General features: G+C 36.2%; 1 protein-coding gene and 1 long non-coding RNA gene across 2 annotated transcripts; one reads left to right on the forward strand and one right to left on the reverse strand.

Annotated features, from left to right (window-relative positions):
* Positions 1-13,124: 13,124 nt before the first annotated feature.
* LOC127118488 (uncharacterized) lies at positions 13,125-15,297 on the reverse strand. Its single transcript, XR_007802233.1, has 4 exons — positions 14,088-15,297; positions 13,942-13,987; positions 13,696-13,855; positions 13,125-13,593 (listed from the first exon to the last, which is right to left on the reverse strand). It is a non-coding gene; the product is annotated as an uncharacterized LOC127118488 (long non-coding RNA).
* On the forward strand, positions 14,785-20,737 carry LOC127118487 (uncharacterized). Its single transcript, XM_051048699.1, has 2 exons — positions 14,785-14,921; positions 18,613-20,737. The coding sequence occupies exon 2, from the start codon at positions 19,214-19,216 to the stop codon at positions 20,597-20,599; it is 1,386 nt and encodes a 461-aa protein (XP_050904656.1). The 5' UTR covers positions 14,785-14,921; positions 18,613-19,213; the 3' UTR covers positions 20,600-20,737.
* Positions 20,738-20,838: the final 101 nt, after the last annotated feature.

Genomic DNA, 20,838 nt, shown 5'->3' on the forward strand with positions numbered 1-20,838 from the left:
TTCTTACAATGAGACATATTCGATCTTAACCGAGTAGATGATTGATTCACTAAATAAAATCTAAATCTATTCACACAAATTTAAAACCTCGATCCAACATCGAGTATTTTTTTTCCATTCAAATTAAATTAAAGTACCCAATCACAATCAAATACCATTTCGTTTGGGAAATGAAAAGGGGGATGGTTTTGAGTTTTTAACTCCTCTCCTCGATTATTTGAATACGAGTTCTCTTACTCGGTCAGTTAAATAATTGTCATTTCTATCCATCTAGACACAATTAAATCAATTACTTTTCACTGCAACGAAATGAAAAGGGAGATGGTTTTAAGCCTTTAACTCCTCTCCTCGATTGTTTGAATACGAGTTCTCTTACTCGGTCAGTCAAATAATTGTCATTTCTATCCATCTAAACACAATTAAATCAATTAATTTTCATGATAAGTTAAATGAAAAGGGAGATGACTTTGAGTTTTCAACCTCTCTCCCCAATTGTTTGAATACGAGTTATCTTACTCGGTCAGTCGAACAATTGTCATTTTTCTGTAAATTAATAGATTAATCAAATCATTTCATAATGAACTATATGAAAAGGGAGATGGTTTTGAATCTTCAATTCCTCTTCTCAAATGCTTGGATATGAGTTATCTTACTCAGCCATTCGAGTACTTGTCATTCATTCTAAAATACATCAATCATATACAACCTTATTTTCATAAATACTCAGATGAAACAGAAAGCGATCTAGAGTCTTCTATTCCTTTTCCCGATTATTAGGATACGAGTTGTCTTACTCGATTATCCGAGTATTCGTCATCCATTCAAAACACCTTAATTATCATCAAATCCTTTTTATAATTAAGGATGAAAAAGAGGGTGGTCTAGAGTCTTCTATTCCCTTTCCCGACTATTAGGATACGAGTTGTCTTACTCAACTATCCGAGTAATCGTCATCCAACCAAAAACATCTCAATCAAACAAAACATCCAACATATTAATCCAACTTGTCACCCTCGTGTGACAAAAACTCTTTTCAGAAAGAACATTATTTAATCCTTTCTAATGCGCACAACAAACTAGCGCTTAAGACTCCGCCGAGAGTAGACAAGCCAACGTTTAGCCTTTAGAATGCGACCTAAACATATGTTCACTAAAAGACACCAACCAACCGTAGTTCCCCGAACTACGAATGCTCTGATTTCCTTATTATACCATAAGGATACGTAGGCAGGAGATTGTTGTATCTTCGCGAGCACACTAATAAAAAACCTCCCCTTTCCCTTTTTGAGGTTCTCATCCATTTCTATTTTTAATAATTTTATAACCTAAAGATAACAAACAAACAAAAATTAACACTCGAAACACACATTAGAACTAAAAGGTTCCCGTTGAGTACAACGAACGTAAGGGGTGCTAATAGCTTCCCCTTACGTAATCCACTCCCGAACCCGAATATGGTTGTGACGACCATTATTCCATTTCCTAAAGGTTTTATCGATATTTCCCTATCCCTTTATTGGGATAAATAAAGTTCGGTGGCAACTTTGTTCGAACGTAATATTTTCTGTGACCATCGCGAGGAATCGTATTTTTTCGAGATGCGACAAATGGCGACTCTGCTGGGGATATAGCTCCAAGCACAAGAGAGTGAAGTCTAATTTAGTTCAGTTTCTGTATTGTGTGTTAATCTTGTTTGTTTGTCTGTTATTTTTCTATTTTGCTATTATTATTCTGTCATAATTATTATATTGTGATTTATTGAATATGTCTTATTTGGGGTTCTCTGGTCGGTGATACTTTGTGAGATAGGCTTTCTACCCGAGTCTGAGAAAAACCATAAGATTAAGTTGGTGGTTGCATAGTGGGCGCCCGCAAGGAGTCTTCCTTGTTGGGAAGAAACGAAGACCCCGCCTAGAGGAGATTCTCTTGAGATATTGTTGTTCGACGAGTCTTCGTCACGACGATAGTATTCTCAAGTTGGATCAATGACTCTAGGGACCTTTTAACCTACTATATCCGGCGGTTATGTAGTATTAACCTATGAAGTTTCAGACTTGTTGGGTTAATGCGAAAGCCCCAATCAGATGAGATCCCTTGGACGTATTACTATCTTACAGTAATATTTCCAACCTCGATCTATGACTCTGAGAACCTTGTTAGAACCCTGGACTCGAGAGTCGTGTAGTAGAATCCTCATGGAGTTTTCCTTGTTGGGACAATACGAAGACCTCACCTAGACGAGATCTTCTTAAGGATATTATTATCCGATGAGTCTTCGTCACGGCAGTGACGTTCTCAAGAAATATCTGTGACTCTAGGAACCTACCAACTGTAGAGCCTACCCATGGGGTTACATTAATCAGAGATACTCGCCATTTACCCGTTATGCTGATCCACCTGAGAACTCCTTGAACTTGTGATCCTAAACATATCACTACATTCATACACATATCATTACATTTTCATTCATCATCATAAATTTCATATCATTTTCCACACAAAAAAATACCAAAAAACTCATCCGTCCTTCGTCCATAACCTGTAGTTGGTTTCCCGACACTCATATCAGACTTGAAGTAGCTCTTGAAAGATCATGGATCCGTTGGAGCAAAGTCATATCGCATTGAGAGGAGATGTGGACTCGATGAAAAATCAGCTAGACCAACTTGTGGAAGCTATGATAGTTTTAGCAAAGAAGGAAGACAACATTCAGCAGACTGCAATTGTTGAGAATGTCATGCTAGCTACAGTAAATGGTCTTACCCAACCTCAGCTTGTGCAAACCCCAGTTGATAACTCTATTGTACTCTACTGTTCAGACAGGAAGACATCCTCAACACTGGCAATCGTTGGACGGATTTGTTTCTATTTTTGCATTTGTAGTTTCATTGTTGTTAAAAGTTGCTTGTGTTTAAACATTGTTGTTTTTAATTGTAATATTGATGAAGTAATGATGCATGTTTTGAATTAATTATCTCGCATTCGCTCATTTTTTCTTCTTTTATATCAAAAACAAAAAAATACATCAGTGTTTCTCCCATTCACTTTTCTTTATCATAACTTTTGTTTTAGCAAAGATTTGAGGGAGGATGATGAAAACAAGTTACCCATAATTGCTGACTATATGCTTTCGGATAAAATCCTGCTGATGATGTACAGGCATTGTTTCAAATTCCCAAACACTTGAGAGATAAGGAGTTAATCCCTAGTCAACCACTTCGAGCATGAAGTAGGAGTTTCTTTCGGATCTAAAAAACCCTTACATTAAACCTAGGGCAGGGTAGTGTTCAGTTAATCTGACTATGCATTCAAATCACAAGATAAAATATCCAGTATGTGGATCAACTACATGACATTCTTCGCACACATCCTAAAGTGTCGAAGGAACCTTGAAAAATCAAAAAGTTATGACGGTTGTTCTTCAATGACCAATGACTTGGCAGTCACATTCTAAAAAGGGAATTAATAAAAAGCCCGCTAAGTCGATACCCCATAAGGAGACTTAGGCAAAAACCGGGGCAATCCTGATGGACTAAAGCTTCAAAAAGCGGTCCATGCAAAAGTTAGGGATCAAAACAAAAATCAAAGGAGGTCACAAAAACCCTTAACAAAATAAAAACAAGATTTAGTGACCACCATATCAAGAATCAAAGGGGTCACCAATATCCATGAAGAGCAAAATAAAGTGTTTGTCATTTCAAGAGATCTTACACCTGCAAACTCTCCTAAAAGTTGAATGTGTATGGTGAATTAACTGAGCGCAGGACTGGAGTTTATCAAGAAGAAGGGTGGGTACAGAAACAATTTTGAGCCTTATATCCTTTTGTTTCAATAACCATGAACCAAGCCACGTTACAACCCTCAAAAGACCTAATTGAGGTAGGGTTATTTCCGAAAGCATATTACAGCAAAGTTGCGTAAACAGACTCCTAACGATTTGTAAATATTCAACATCAATGTCATTATTCTAGTTGTATCTTTCACACTTTAAATTGCTAAATCAACATTACATTTGGACTCATGGTCCTCTTGTCACATACTATCTCATCATTCCTATAAATGATTCTTTTTCAAAACCTGCATGAGTATCGCATTAAAATTACCATTTCTGAATAAACAATTTTAACTGCAAGTCAGTACTTGACGTCAGGGAAATTTCAACAAAGAGCAATCAGAGAAGCTTGATCATTTATCAGAATCAAGACTACCTCACAACCTATGAATCTGAGGCATGCCACCTAAACATCAGTTGGTCATAGGAAGATTACTCCAAGAATTAGTCAGTCTTAAACAGTCTCCAACATCTGTTAATAAATGTGCAAATCATTTTAAGAATCAGTTGATCCAGAGCAAATCATCTCAGGACTCTATTAACTAGGGGCAGATCACCTAGATGTTCTGTTAGCCAGGGGCAAACCCCTTTAATGTTCAGTTAGGGTGAGTTAAGTCGCTTCAACGCTCATACCGGGGCAAGCTACCTCAAGAGCACAGAAAAGTCAACCGCTCCAAGAGTCGGTTAACCAAGGATAAATCTTTTCATGGATCAAAATTCTGGGGCAATCCATCTCCAAATTATGGTACAATTGCTTTCAAAATCCTTTCGAGGTAAACATTTTGCATGGACCCATCACATTGGGGCAAGATGAGCCATACAGGAGCAAGTCATCTCCCTGACTTCAAGCTATTCAGGCGAAAGCTTTTTCACATGTCATCAACTGCAGAGTTCAAGATGAGTGTCGGGGAATCACGCTATCACCCCATAAAGTAACCTTTTGACAGACAAAAACCGTTCTGCAAAAAAACCCTTCTCTTCCAATACCCGCGCAGGGGCATTTTGAAAACCTGCAAATCATTACATAAATCATCATCATGCATTAGTCATGTCACTTTGCTCTAGCATAAAGCCATGCATATCATATCATTTATCAGGCATAACCCATAACATGAACCTGACATCAAAAAGCCTTGAATTCCAAAATCTGACGCCAAAGTCCAATTCTCGTTTGGCAAATTATTTCAAAGCCCAGTTTCCGTTTGGCATTTTATTACAAAGTTCAGTTCTCGCCTGGAAATTTATTTCAAAGTCCAGTTCCCGTATGGCAATTTATTTCAAAGCCCAGTTCCCGTTTGGCAACCTTTTTCAAAAGCCCAGTTCCCGTCTGGCAATTTATTTCAAAAGCCCAGTTCCCGTCTGGCAATTTATTTCAAAAGCCCAGTTCCCGTCTGGCAATTCATTTCAAAGCCCAGTTCCCGTCTGGCAATTCATTTCAAAGCCCAGTTCCCGTCTGGCAATTTATTTCAAAGCCCAGTTCTCGTCTGGCAATTTAATTCAAAGTCCAGTTCTCGTCTGGCAACTTATTCCAAAGTCCAGTTTCCGTTTGGCAAACTATATCAAAAATCAGTTCTTGTACGACAAATCATTTGCCAAATACCAGTTCTCGTCTGGTAAATTATCTCTTAATATCAGTTCTCGTCTGGCAGGTCACCTATTTCGATACTAGTTCTCGTCTGGTAGTCAATTATTTTCACCAGTTCTCGTCTGATAGCCTGCTTTAAAAATCAGTTCCTGTCTGACAAACAAAAACAAATTCAGTCCCGTCAGACATTTTGATTATTTTCACCAGTTCGCGTTTGGTAACATATCCTTCAAGTCTTTCCTCATCTGGAAGTTCAATCCTTTTCACCAGTTCTCATCTGGCAGTTCCTATTTAAAGTCCAATCTCATTGGCAATCAAGAATAAAACCCTACAAAAGCACAATTACCCAATTGCATCCCCACATGCTTCACATGCATAATTTTCCCGCCAAACAGGAAGATTCATCAAACACAATCATATCAATCATTAACATATTCATGCATAACACTCCCACAAAATGGGAACTTCAACAAAATAAAAATCATTCGCATTCCTACATGCACAGCCAAATATCCCCAGCAATTGCATACTTGCATGCATCTCATGCATCATCCCATGCATGGTATTCCCACCTAAAGTGGAACATCATATAAAATCAAATGTAAAATATCAGGATCCAAGGTCATTCATGTGTATCTTGGACATTTCTCATTTCCAAATGAAGTTATTACCCTGCATATGCTCGTGGGATTATTTCTCAGCAAATCATTTTTCAACTTTATGATTAATAATGATATTCCCAGCATTTTTCTTTACAATCATTGCTCCCCAAAGTAGAGGTTACCCTAAAAAGCCTCTTATGAGCTTTTCCGCTGCAGAGCATTTCCAGTATGTCTCCCTCAAAAGGATTCTTTTCTTAAAAATTCCCCCAACACACGAATATTTGAGATACTGCTTCATTTATCTGAAGAATCTCATTTCTCTATTTGAGATACTACTTCATCAATTTGAAGAATCTCATTTGTTTTCTAGAGATACTGCTCTAAGTACCCTCGGAGAGTCTTAGATTCAATTAAAGTATCATTCCCTTGTTCGGAATATCTTAATTCTATCATATAAGATGCTGCTTCGACTCGATACAGAGAATCTCGTTTTTACTATTTGAGATACTGCTTCATCAATATGAAGAGTCTCATTTCAAATGTTTTAGAGATACTGCTCTAAGTATCCTCGGAGAGTCTTAGATTCAATTGAGGTATCTTTCCCTTGCTGGAATATCTTAATTCTATCAGATAAGATGTTGCTTTGACTCGATACAGAGAATCTCATTTTTACTGTTTGAGATGCTGCTTCATCAATATGAAGAGTCTCATTTCAGATTTTTTTAGAGATACTGCTCTAATATCCTTGGAGAGTCTTAGATTCAATTAAGGTATCTTTCCCTTGCTGGAATATCTTAATTCCATCAGATAAGATACTGCTTCAACTCGATACAGAGAATCTCATTTTTACTGTTTGAGATGTTGCTTCATCAATATGAAGAGTCTCATTTCAGATTTTTTTAGAAATACTGCTTTAATATCCTCGGAGAGTCTTAGATTCAATTAAGGTATCTTTCCCTTGCTGGAATATCTTAGTTCTATCAGATAAGATGCTGCTTCGACTCGATACAGAGAATCTCATTTTTACTGTTTGAGATGCTGCTTCATCAATATGAAGAGTCTCATTTCAAATTGTTTTAGAGATACTGCTCTAATATCCTCGGAGAGTCTTAGTTTCAATTAAGGTATCATTCCCTTGTTCAGAATATCTTAATTCTATCATATAAGATGTTGTTTCGACCCAATACAGAGAATCTCACTTTTACTGTTTGAGATGCTGCTTCATCAATATGAAGAGTCTCATTTCAGATTTTTTTTAGAGATACTACTCTAAATATCCTCGGAGAGTCTTAGATTCAATTAAGCTATCTTTCCCTTGCTGGAACATCTTAATTCTATCATATAAGATGCTGCTTTGACTCGATACAGAGAATCTCATTTTTACTGTTTGAGATACTGCTTCATCAATATGAAGAGTCTCATTTCAGATTTTTTAGAGATATTGCTCTAATATCCTCGGAGAGTCTTAGATTCAATTAAGGTATCTTTCCCTTGTTGGAATATCTTAATTCTATCATTTAAGATGCTGCTTCGACTCGATACAAAGAATCTCATTTTTACTGTTTGAGATACTGCTTCATCAATATGAAGAGTCTCATTTCAGATTTTTTAGAGATACTGCTCTAATATCCTCGGAGAGTCTTAGATTCAATTAAGGTATCTTTCCCTTGCTGGAACATCTTAATTCTATCATATAAGATGCTGCTTCGACTCGATACAGAGAATCTCATTTTTACTGTTTGAGATACTGCTTCATCAATATGAAGAGTCTCATTTCATATTTTTTAGAGATACTGCTCTAATATCCTCGGAGAGTCTTAGATTCAATTAAGGTATCTTTCCCTTGTTGGATTATCTTAATTTTATCATATAAGATGTTGTTTCGACCCGATACGGAGAATCTCACTTTTACTGTTTGAGATGCTGCTTCATCAATATGAAGAGTCTCATTTCAGATATTTTTAGAGATACTGCTCTAATATCCTTAGAGAGTCTTAGATTCAATTAAGGTATCTTTCCCTTGCTGGAATATTTTAATTCTATCATATAAGATGCTGCTTCGACCCGATACAGAGAATCTCACTTTTACTGTTTGAGATGCTGCTTCATCAATATGAAGAGTCTCATTTCAGGTTTCAATTTTTTGAGGTATTCCTCTAAGTATCCTCGGAGAATCTTAGATACGGTTGAGGTATCACTCCCTTGTTGAAATATCTCGATTATATCATATGGGATACTGCTTCATTGATACTCAGAAAATCCCTTGTGCTCAACTCAAGACACTGTTCTACTGATTTTCCAGAAAGTCTTAGATGCAGATGAGGTATCATTCCATTACCGGAATATCTCGATTATGACATCCAAGATACTGTTCTGACGATTCCCACAGAGTCTCGATTGTTTCATTTTACCTTTTTGATAATTTTTCTTACTGTATTTCTCACTGCATTTTCTTTTTTGCATTTCTTCCTTGCATTTCAAAGGACAAAATTTGGGTCTTTTCGTATTTAATTACCTTCCACTACGAATGTATGAAGACTGTTGTCATTCTTACCTTCTAGTTCAAGATAATGAAATAGGGGCACCTGTCATACCCCAATTTTGTCCGGGCATATTTAAATTTTTGTAAAATCGATTTCATTTTTAATTTGAATCATATGCACAGCATGACATGCATTCCATCATGAATAATACCTAAAATATCACTCAGGATAGATTTATTGAAAATACAGATAAATCGGTTGAATCTTTCCTCAAGTACGGAGAAAATCAGCAGATAAAAAGTTTCGAAATTAAAATTGCAGACGCCAGTACTATTAATCTACGGTTCATGTAGTTTAACCTGGTGTGATCGTTGTAATTTTCAGAAGCTGTTTCAATTGCGTTTTGACCCGCCTAAGCCTTTTAACCGGTGCGAACTTATTTCAGAATTTAAAGAAACGCTGTATTTTTTCAATAAGTATATTTTGCACTGATCATTTTCATGCATCCGATTTAATTTTTTGAGTAAATTTTTTCCTGACTTTTATTCATTTTTAGTCGTTTTAATTTTGTTCTTTCGTCAAAATAAAATTTTCCATGTTATTATTTTAATTTTATCATGATTATTCAAAAGTTGTGAATTTGATTTGATTTAATTGATTAAAATTGTTTTAAATTGATTAAGTTATCTAAAAACAACATTTTAGGCATTTTAATTTATTTAAATAGTGTGTGCTTCTTGGTGTGTTTCTTTGATTCGATCCAGGCCATCAATTCGAATTAATCGGTGGCTATTATTAGCAATCCACATTTGTCTCATTTATCCAATCAAAAATTAGGATTTAATGAATACTATTATTTAAGAAAATCTGAAAATAAATAAAAATTAAAAAACTCTCTCTCTGTCTAGTACATTGCCTCCAACGGACATAAAAATAATAATAAAAAAAGGAATGGTGACAGGAGTCATCACCAACGCCTCTCTGCTTAAATTCACATACACCACTCACTCTCTCCAGGGATTAAAAAAAAGAAAAAAGGAAAAGAGAAAAGTTGTACAGCTTTTCCTCCCCCACCTTCCTTCCTTCTTCGCTTCCCACATCATTTCCTTCACTCACTCAGAATTCCCTACCTACCTACACACGCATACCATCTTCTTCTCTCTCCACTTACACAAGAAAAAAAAACGAAAAAGGAAGGATAAAGACTCCTTCATCTTCTTCAATCACATCTCGTCCGCCTCCATCTCCCTCATCCACAACAACCCACAATTCACCGTCGGCAACCCCAACGAAACAACTCCTTCATCTACCTTCTTCCATCACCGGAAACACACACCGGAAATCGTTCATTCTCAACCGTCGTATCTTCCGTCCTCAACCGTAACTTTCACCTTCTTCGTTTCATTTCACCGCAAAGCCTTTGACCACCGCGCCATCAAACAAAGCACCAAAGCCGTCGTCGATAAACGTACGCACCTCCAACCGCTCACCGTGACAAACTTTGGCCGGCGACAGCTCAAACCTTCTGCCGCTTCCGTCTCTTCCAATCTCGACCCATCTTCGTGTTCCGCCGACAACAACGCCTGTCCTCCTCCACTCTTCTCCGTCTCCAGCGGTCACGCTTTTATAACATCTCCAGTCATAACGCTGTCACGAGCTCCACATCAACAACACCCTCCGACTTCACGACTCATCCACACGGATTAACCAGCCTCCGAAGATCACCACGGTTCCGCACTCGGTAAGAATATTGTTGCAATGTTAAACTTATTTTAAGATCTTGATTCTGTGTTACATTGTACCATATCTTTTACTTTGATTTCCATTTTTGGTTTTTGTTTGATTATGTCGCATATTCGTCGTGGCTCATTGGTTATATTGGTTGTCCGATTTTGATTTTTTTAACTTGAAGTCATGAGCTAGTAAAACTCAATGCAAACTGCATATGATAATTGAAATGTACAGGGTATGTACATGCCTACTCTTTGGATACTAAGTATGAGAATCGTTTCGCTATGTACTGTTTTGAGTTGATTGTACACCTTTGGATTTTTATTGAGTAACTTGTGTCATTTACAATACTTTATGACCTGTTGCAACCATAGATTTCAAATAATAAAATATTGGACCTAATGTTTGTTATAGTAATAAAATTCTTGTGTAATTAAATAAAATGTCCAACATTTTCACCTTTCTGTAATATGCAGGTACTTGTAGTTTGTTTGTTTTTGGATTTGTATTATCATGAATGTGTTGCTATTTGTAATTTAGATACTGCTGCACATTAACTTTGGATTTGTATTATCATGAATGTATTGTTATTTGTAGTTTAGATACTGCTGCACATTAAGTCTTGGATTTACATTGTCGTGAATGTGCCGTTACTTTTGGTCTTTCGGCTGCTGCAATTAGCTTGGAATTTACACTGCCATGAATGTACCGATTGCTTGAAGTTTATTCTACTAATTGAGTTTTTAGCTTACACTGCTATAATATGCCTTGCTTGAAGTTTATTCTACTAATTGAGTTTTTAGCTTACATTGCTATAATATGCCTTCGGTTACTTTAAGATATTAAGATATTTTCGGTCATTGCAAGCGTTGTTTATAAGTTGCCGAGAGGCATTGTAGTCACTATAAATAAGTTTGTCAATTAGCAAATAACGTTTGAGCTGTTATTATTGTTAAATCATATTTTTGAATAAGTGGATTCAGCAATTTCATGCTGGTTTACCACCAAACTCCAATAAATTAATTGTAAGTTTTCGCCGCGTTTGGATTTCGCGAATAACATTAATCCTTGTTATCTCGCACAAACCGGTTTGAGCACATCGATTCAATTCGATTATTACATATTTTTATCATTTGTTTCTCTCTCTTTTTTTTATAAAAAAAACAATTAATTAAAGTTTTCATTAAATTAGGATAATTTTGTTAATTATTTTTAATTAACTTAATTATTTGATTGTATATATTTTTTTTAAATCAAATAATTTTGATAATTAATTGTAATTACCTTAGTTAGACGATTTAATTAAATTTTAATCAAACAACTTTGTTAATAAAAAATGGACCGACTTATCTCATCATCAATCCAATAAACCTTTCAAACCAATTCAATTTCATCATCGATTCATAAATTAAACTATTTGAATTTCATTGATTCAAAACCATTCAAACCACAAATAAATCATACAATTCTCGATTTAACATCGAACCCATTTTTAAACACCTTTGTAAGTCGGCCGTTTTTAAGCATCACCATCAACTTCACATAGCTTACTCTTGAGCTTTCTTACAATGAGACCTATTCGATCTTAACCGAGTAGATGATTGATTAACTAAATAAAATCTAAATCTATTCACACAAATTTAAAATCTCGATCCAACATCGAGTATTTTTTTTCCATTCAAATTAAATTAAAGTACCCAATCACAATCAAATACCATTTCGTTTGGGAAATGAAAAGGGGGATGGTTTTGAGTTTTCAACTCCTCTCCTCGATTATTTGAATACGAGTTCTCTTACTCGGTCAGTCAAATATTGTCATTTCTATCCATCTAAACACAATTAAATCAATTACTTTTCACTACAACGAAATGAAAAGGGAGATGATTTTAAGCCTTTAACTCCTCTCCTCGATTGTTTGAATACGAGTTCTCTTACTCGGTCAGTCAAATAATTGTCATTTCTATCCATCTAAACACAATTAAATCAATTACTTTTCATGATAAGTTAAATGAAAAGGGAGATGACTTTGAGTTTTCAACCTCTCTCCCCAATTGTTTGAATACGAGTTCTCTTACTCGGTCAGTCGAACAATTGTCATTTTTCTATAAATTAATAGATTAATCAAATCATTTCATAATGAACTATATGAAAAGGGAGATGGTTTTGAGTCTTCAATTCCTCTTCTCAAATGCTTGGATATGAGTTGTCTTACTCAGCCATTCGAGTACTTGTCATTCATTCTAAAATACATCAACCATATACAACCTTATTTTCATAAATACTCAGATGAAACAGAAAGCGATCTAGAGTCTTCTATTCCTTTTCCCGATTATTAGAATACGAGTTGTCTTACTCGATTATCCGAGTATTCGTCATCCATTCAATACACCTTAATTATCATCGAATCCTTTTTATAATTAAGGATGAAAAAGAGGGTGGTCTAGAGTCTTCTATTCCCTTTCCTGACTGTTAGGATACGAGTTGTCTTACTCAACTATTCGAGTAATCGTCATCCAACCAAAAACATCTCAATCAAACAAAACATCCAACATATTAATCCAACTTGTCACCCTCGTGTGACCAAAACTCTTTTCAGAAAGAACATTATTTAATCCTTTCTAATGCGCACAACAAACTAGCGCTTAAGACTCCGCCGAGAGTAGACAAGCCAATGTTTAGCCTTTAGAATGCGACCTAAACATATGTTCACTAAAAGACACCAACCAACCGTAGTTCCCCGAACTACGAATGCTCTGATTTCCTTATTATACCATAAGGATATGTAGGCAGGAGATTGTTGTATCTTCGCGAGCACACTAATAAAAAACCTCCCCTTTCCCTTTTTGAGGTTCTCATCCATTTCTATTTTAAATAATTTTATAACCTAAAGATAACAAACAAACATAAATTAACACTCGAAACACACATTAGAACTAAAAGGTTCCCGTTGAGTACAACGGACGTAAGGGGTGCTAATACCTTCCCCTTACGTAATCCACTCCCGAACCCGAATATGGTTGCGACGACCATTATTCCATTTCCTAAAGGTTTTATCGATATTTCCTTATCCCTTTATTGGGATAAATAAAGTTCGGTGGCGACTCTGTTCGAACGTAATATTTTCTGAGACCATCGCGAGGAATCGTACTTTTTCGAGATGCGACAGATGGCGACTCTGCTGGGGATATAACTCCAAGCACAAGAGAGTGAAGCCTAATTTAGTTCAGCTTCACCAAGGTCAGAATTGAGGCAATGTTGATAAGTAATGCCTACAGAACCAAGAACAAGTCAGAACACTCCATGAGTCAAAGCAAACCATGACCAAATGTTCATCCAAACATGAAGCAATGCAAACCATACCTGCAGCATACAAGTCAGAACATAAGTCACAAAGATGAACCATAAGTCAGAACATTGAACACAAAGTTAGAATTGACCAAGGCACTAAATCATAATGCATACTATGGGTTTGAACCATTCACAAACTCTGCTACATCAGAAACCATTCACCCTACTACAGGACCATGCCAAAGTGAAATCACATGGAGCAACACCTACATGATGACTTGCACATATGCTCAAATTAAAACCACCCACTTGAATTGAATGCCCTGCTGCAATTCTACAAAAGCATTGCCACCTAATCAACCATCAAGCAAATATTTAAACACATCTCAAACACATCATGAGCATACATGTTAAACATACATGATAGGCCTGTAGAATGCATTACAAATAGCTGCATATCATTGCCCTGTAAACCACAATGTCACATGGCATCATCATCAGTTTAAGCAAAATAAACAAGTTTTGACAAGTAGCATTCAAACAGCTCATGAGCGTACATAACAGACCTGCTTGTGACCTTACAACAGACTGTATATCATTTCCATACCAACTACATTGCATTGCATCATCATGTCATATAACAACTCCATCAATTTTAACCTAGCATAGTAAAGCAAGCATAACATAAAACTATCATAATTGCAGCAAGGTTTTTTTCAATAAAATCACAACAAACCATACCAGTCAACATTTCAACCTAACAGTTAGCAATAGATCTAGCAATTCTAAATTTCCAATTAACATTGTGTTTTCCATCATTTAATTAACTCTCAACCAAAACTTGTTTCCACTACCAACACCAATTAACTAAAACAATTAACAACTCATGCTTCACTATAATAACTAACAAGTCATTTAACAGCTAACAATTTTTCTAGCTAACCTTATCAATAAATAACTAACAGTTCATTTCATTTGACAACTCACAAAATCGAAATCCATTTCATAAAACTAACTAACTAACTTTTGAATCCTAGTAACTAATTTCTAACGGGATTAGTCAACAGATTGGAGATGTCTAACCAACTCACATCATCACGATTTAATAGAGATCAAACTCGGCTTAATCCAACCTTCATAAATAGCTTGTTTCACTCACAATTTGATTCATGCTTGCACATTCACACTCACACTCACACTCAAAATCTCACAATCAACATACTTAGAATTGTATTTGCAAGTTCTTCGAAGCTCACTCAATGTCAGAAAGTAGAAGAAGAATAGAAGTAGGAGGAATAAGAAGAAGATAGAAATGAAGACGTATCAAATTCAAGTGATTTCCTCGTTGCAAGCTTCTTCTCCGATTCAACATTTCACCAGAGTAAATCGTCGCTTCGGAGGTAACTCTTTTTTTCTCATTTCACCTTAATCGTGTTACCACTGTGTAGCTTACACCCCAGAGATCATTAGCCCTAAACCTTGATTGCAAATCCATGAACAATCGTCATTAAATTTTAAATAGAAATCCTAGGGTTCTTCATTCTAGTTTTGAATTCTGAATTGATGGTTTAGAATTGCATGAAATTGAGTTGTTTTCGAGGCTAAGGATGGAAATCTAGTTCTGGTGATGTGTTTAGGGGGAAGATATGAGCTCCGTTGCCGCCGGAGGCAATTTCTGACCTGGCGGAGATGGATGAGGTATGTTGAATGGTTGGTGTGTAGGTTTGGTTTGAAATTCAATCGGAATCCCTCAATGTTGCTTCACATGAGTGCTAATGGGTCTCAAGCCCATTCATTTACTCCCTACACCTCACCTCCCAAGGCCATACCCCTGATTCATAAGGCAATGTTGTGATGGGCCTAGCGCTCAGGGCCCAAGTATTTTTTGCTTGTGCATACCATGTACGGGGCCTTTACACCCCCTTTCAGGCCCATTTCCATTATTTGTTTTTTATCCTATTGATTAATTGTTTAATTTTTTAAATTGTTGATTAGTTATGCTAATTAGGGAATTAATTAGGATTAACATGTTAGATTTTTAGAATTTAATTAGGGTTAATATTTTAATTGGAATTAATTTGTTTTGATTAGAAATAATTAGGATGATTAATTTTAATTAGATTTAATCTTATTTTTAATGCTCTAATTGAACATACCATGAAATCTGACAATTCTAACCCTAGGATTTATTAGTAAAATTCATGTTCCCTTAGGATTAGGAATTTACTTAGAATAATTGATCTTTTAATCATTAATTTTCATATGATTTTGGTAATTGATGATTAATTTGATCTTAATATTTGCATGATCCTTTAGTTAGAACTTGTGCATATAACCATACCTTTCAATTTAATTCAAAACATTTGATTTAAGTTGATCAAAAGAAATTTTGATTAACTAAATCCTTTGATTTGTGTATAATCCCACAGTCTATTCAAGTGATCAAAAGTCCCTTGATAACTTGATGAGACTATTTCTGTAAAGTTGTGGATCTCAAGGCATCAAGTCCAGACTTTCATGCAAGTCATCCCAAACAAATCAAGCAATGGATTATACAAAGCATATCAAAGGTGTTTCTTCAAGAGCTTGTCAATTAAGATCAAATGATGTGACATGAGCCTTAATAAATAGGGAATGAATGAGAGTGGAGAATTCCATTAACTCATTCTGAATATCTTTGGGTACAGAACAAATGACCCAGTTGCTCATCGCATTCACCTTTATTCATTGACTTTAGCACAATTCAAATCATATGATTGTCAAGTCTTTCCCTTCAAATAAGCAGTGCAACAATCAGAGGTCCCTATCAACAACTTATCAATCATGATTCAAATTTGATGTCATGAGCCTTAAGTAACAAAGAATGATGAGAGTGGAGAATTCCTATCCTTGTCTAGGGTATCCTTGTGAACGGGACGAATGGCCCAAATCTCAAGGTATTCGCCTTTGTTTATAGACTTTAATGCAATTTGAATCAAATGATTGACAAGGTCTTTATTATCACAAGGAGCACCAAAGATTCTTCTCCAACAACTTGAAAGTTATGATGAGAATCACATGCCACGAGCCTTACGTAGTAAGGAATGAATGAAAGTGTAGAATTTTATTAACTCATTCTGAATATCTTTGGGTACGGGACGAATGACTTGGTTGCTCATCGTATTCACCTTTACTCATAGACTTTAGTGTGGTTCATATCCATTGACTACCAAGTCTTCTTCATATTTTATATCATTTCTCTTGCCTCAGTCTCTTGTTGTCAGTTGTCGTAGGATGAACTACGAAAGCTTTGACTTTCTCATTGCACGGTGAGAATACGTAGGCACAAGGATTCAGATTCTCCGAGAGCTACCTTATTTATTATTTCTCCATTCATCAATCAATACCATCTTTTTGAGAACAAATACATTTTTCCTTGGATTCCATGCATACCCTTTTAGGATGATATAGTGGCAGTCCACCATGTGAACCAAGAGATGTTTGGTTACGAAACCAAACACTTTATTCCTTCTTTTTTGGCCAAGACGCCTGTTTACTCTTTGGTTCAAAGTTCATTCACCTTTATGGGTTCCCATGTTACCATTATGTTGGTGTAAGTTAGACTTTTCATTACTTCTTTATCTTTCTTTGTTCTCGTGGTTCCACGAACTACAAGTGCTCTGACTTTTTCATTGCACTATGAGAATACGTAGGTACAAGGCTTCGAAACCTTGGCGAGTACAATCCTAATTATTCTTCTTCCTTAGGGAACCATTCATATCTTTCATGAACTATCCTCTACCTTCAATCATTGGTCCATTCAGTCATGTGATATATTGTTATCTTTGAGCCAAATACACTATCTCTTTGAGCTTCATTTTGTGTCTACTTATGAGTCGAGAGTTGTTTGGCTACAAAACCAAACACTTAATTCTCCTTGTTTTAGGTCGTACCATATATAGTGGCGAACGCTCCGGCTACCCACATATTGGTTAATGCTAGTTTTACTGTTGGGTTCAGATTTCCTCCCTTGTTTATGTCAAACAATACAATCCTTTGGTTCAGACCATAGCTTGATCACAACTTCTTTCCACCTCCCACCATTAGTTTTATGAACTACGAAGCTCTGAATTCCTTATTGCACTATAAGGATACATAGGCATGAGGGCCCTAATCCTCACCGAGCATTTTATCTATTATCTTTTCTTTTCCCTTCTTCCTTTTGCGGGTAATATCTAGATATAATACCCATTCGAGCAAGAACAATCAAAATGGTTCCGTTGAGTACAACGGATATGAGGGGTGCCAATACCTCCCCCTTGCATAACTGACATCCTTACCCAGTTTTCTCTTCCTATTGGTTTTATCGATGTTTTCCCTTTCCTTTGGGAATAAATAAAGTTTGATGGTGACTTTGTTGTATGTTCGAGCGTGCGATGCGTTCAGGTATATTTTGCTAGCTTCAGCTGACGACTCTGCTGGGGATGACTCTGCTACTTGGAGTATTTCCTAGTCGTTAAAAGGATTCGAGCCTATCTTTGGTTGTTTTTGCTTGTGTTAGGTGTTTATCTTTATGCTTTACTCACTTTATATTATTTATCATCTTCTTTACTATTTGCATTTTTGCATACTCCATCATGTTGGATATCTATATATGTTGTTGGGTTGGGACTAATGTTACATGAGTGAAGCTCCATCTGAGCTTAGTATGCACACATGATATATTCCTGGATAGTAGTTTACACATGTGTTTCGTGTATTGGGTTGTCACAAGAACCACACCTAGACTAGATTCACTTAGAAGTAGTTTTTTCCTGCGAGAATTCGCTACGGTAGGGTTTTTTCATTTCGAGTCGATGACTCTAAGAGACCTCTTAAGGACCACCTTTCGAGCATAGCCCATACTTGTGAGGGGGATGTGGGTTTTTCTTGCAGGAAACCATAGCCTATACATACACTGATTCTCATATTGCATCGAACCTTTGAACCTACAACAAACAGCATGAACAAATTATCCAGAATGTATCAGAGCTTTGAATCTATGTGACATATATCATCCTATCATACATTGTCATTAGATCATAATAAATTTTTTGCATATGTATTTTATAGGAATCCAAGATCCAAGTTTACTGATTGAGTACTCAAGACAAAGCATGACTTCTAAAAGAAGAGGCATTCATAATTACAAGCTTGTGGAACCATAGTTATAAGTTTTGAAAGGACTAGGGGCACCTATGATTCTTGAGAATAAAGAAGAGTTCAAGAAGTCTTATGGAAACCTCCTAGGATTTCTGAATACTGAAGTCAACACCACATTTTTGCACACTCTTGTGCAATTTTATGATCCTCCGCTGAGATGTTTTACCTTTCAGGATTATCAGTTAGCACCTACTTTGGAAGAATACTCTCATATTTTGGGTATTGGAATTAAGAACCGAGTTCCTTTTGTCTGCACTAAAGAGCTCCCGAAGTCTCATATCCTTGTTGAAGCCCTTCATCTAGAGAAGAAAGAAGTAGAGCTGAATCTTAAGCTTAAGGGTGGAATTCATGGTTTTACCTCGAAGTTTCTGGTAGATAAGGGCACTACTTTTGTCGATGCCAAAAGCTGGATGGCTTTCAATGTCGTTTTATATTTACTTATCTATGGGATCATATTGTTTCCGAATATTGAAGACTTGGTGGATCTGGTTGCTATCAATATTTTTTGACCATGAATCATGTTCCTATTATTCTTGTTGATACTTACTACTCTATCCATGTAAGGACTCAGAAGAAGAAAGGAACCATCGTATGTTGTATCCCTTTTTTGCATAGATGGTTTATTTTGCATCTACCCAGTAAAGTTCCTTTCATTGAGAATAAAGACAATCTGAAGTGGTCTCAAAGGATCATGTCCTTGAATGCTGAAGATATTTCCTGGTACTCTAGAAGTTACGTTAATGTCAAACTCATCCTTAGTTGTGGTGACTTCCCTAATGTACCTCTTCTTGGTACAAAAGGTGGAATCAACTACAATCCGAGATTGGCACTACATCAGTTGGGATACCCTATGGTGGACAAGCCTAATTCCAAGTATGTGGAAGATTTTGTCTTGTATGAAGGGATCGGCAATCCAGAGTTACTCAAGAAGATTATAAAGGCTTGGGGAGAGATATGTATTCAAGGAAGAGCTGAAATGGGTAAGAAGAACTGCATAGCCAAGGAAGCTTATACCATATGGGTGAAGGATAAGGTTAAAGAGATATTTTTGCCATTTCCATCAGAACCGTCTATGAGCATCAAGCCTACCGAATTCATTGTTAATCCTATCTCTGACGTTGACAAGTTGAAAGGAATTATCAAGGTATTAGAGAAAGATAACGCGGACCTCAGATCTAAGCTTGGTAAGATTTCATTGGAGAAGGAGAACTTAAGGCTCAATTTGAATCGGAAGAGGGATAAAGCATTCCAAATGGATAATGAGGTTCAAGCTGAGTTGTACAAGAGAAGAAAAATAGGCGACACATTGAAGGGAACTTGTGCTAGTCTATCAGCTAAGAAGAAGCAGTTGGTAGAAACTCAATATCAAACCTGCAAATTGGAGATTTACTACAAGGAGCAAATCAAGAAACTTCAAGACCAATTGGAAGTTTACAATAAGTGGTTGAAAGATGAACAAAGCCATGTCAAGCATCTAGAGTTTACTCTTCATCGACGCCAGAGTGAGCTAGACCGAAGGTTTGAAGAGATTCGTGGATTGAAGGATCAAGCACATAAGGATCTAGAGAATACTAACCTGCTCAAACAAGGGAATGATCATTGGGTGAGGCACAATGGATATATTCAAAGTCTCCTGGACCAGAAGGAGACATTTCTGAGAGATCTTTTGGATGCATCTCATCACACCTTATTGCACAACCTTCTTAAGGATGCACAATACTGGAGGGAAATGCATGCACGCCTGACTCAGTTTGTAGAACATGCCATGGAAGACCTGCCAGAATTGTTGAAGGAAGCCTTTGCTGTAGTGTTTCTACATAATGTTCCTTGGGCTATATTCCATTTCATCTATGTTTGTAGGGTGATCTTTGATAGGTTAAAATTGAGCTTATTGTAGCCCGTCGAGCAGATTCTTAATTTGTATTTGTACTCCATTTCTGGATATTAAATAAAAGAGTTTATTTACTATTGACTTCATATGTTGTCTCTGTCTTTATGTTTTATGATTATTTGTATTAATAAATAAAACTCAAGGATTCCCTGGAAATTTTTCTTTAAAAAAATGAATGATAAAAGATAAAATATGCATATGTCAAAATTCTATTTGCATGCATCCACGCATTCACTTGCTTTGGC

The sequence above is a fragment of the Lathyrus oleraceus genome, chromosome 2 (genome assembly GCF_024323335.1).
Source record: "Lathyrus oleraceus cultivar Zhongwan6 chromosome 2, CAAS_Psat_ZW6_1.0, whole genome shotgun sequence".
In the NCBI taxonomy this organism is placed as follows: domain Eukaryota; kingdom Viridiplantae; phylum Streptophyta; class Magnoliopsida; order Fabales; family Fabaceae; genus Lathyrus; species Lathyrus oleraceus.

Excerpts from the sequence above, each read along its gene's own strand:
- LOC127118487 (XM_051048699.1), top strand. The coding sequence starts at position 19,214 with ATGAATCATGTTCCTATTATTCTTGTTGATACTTACTACTCTATCCAT.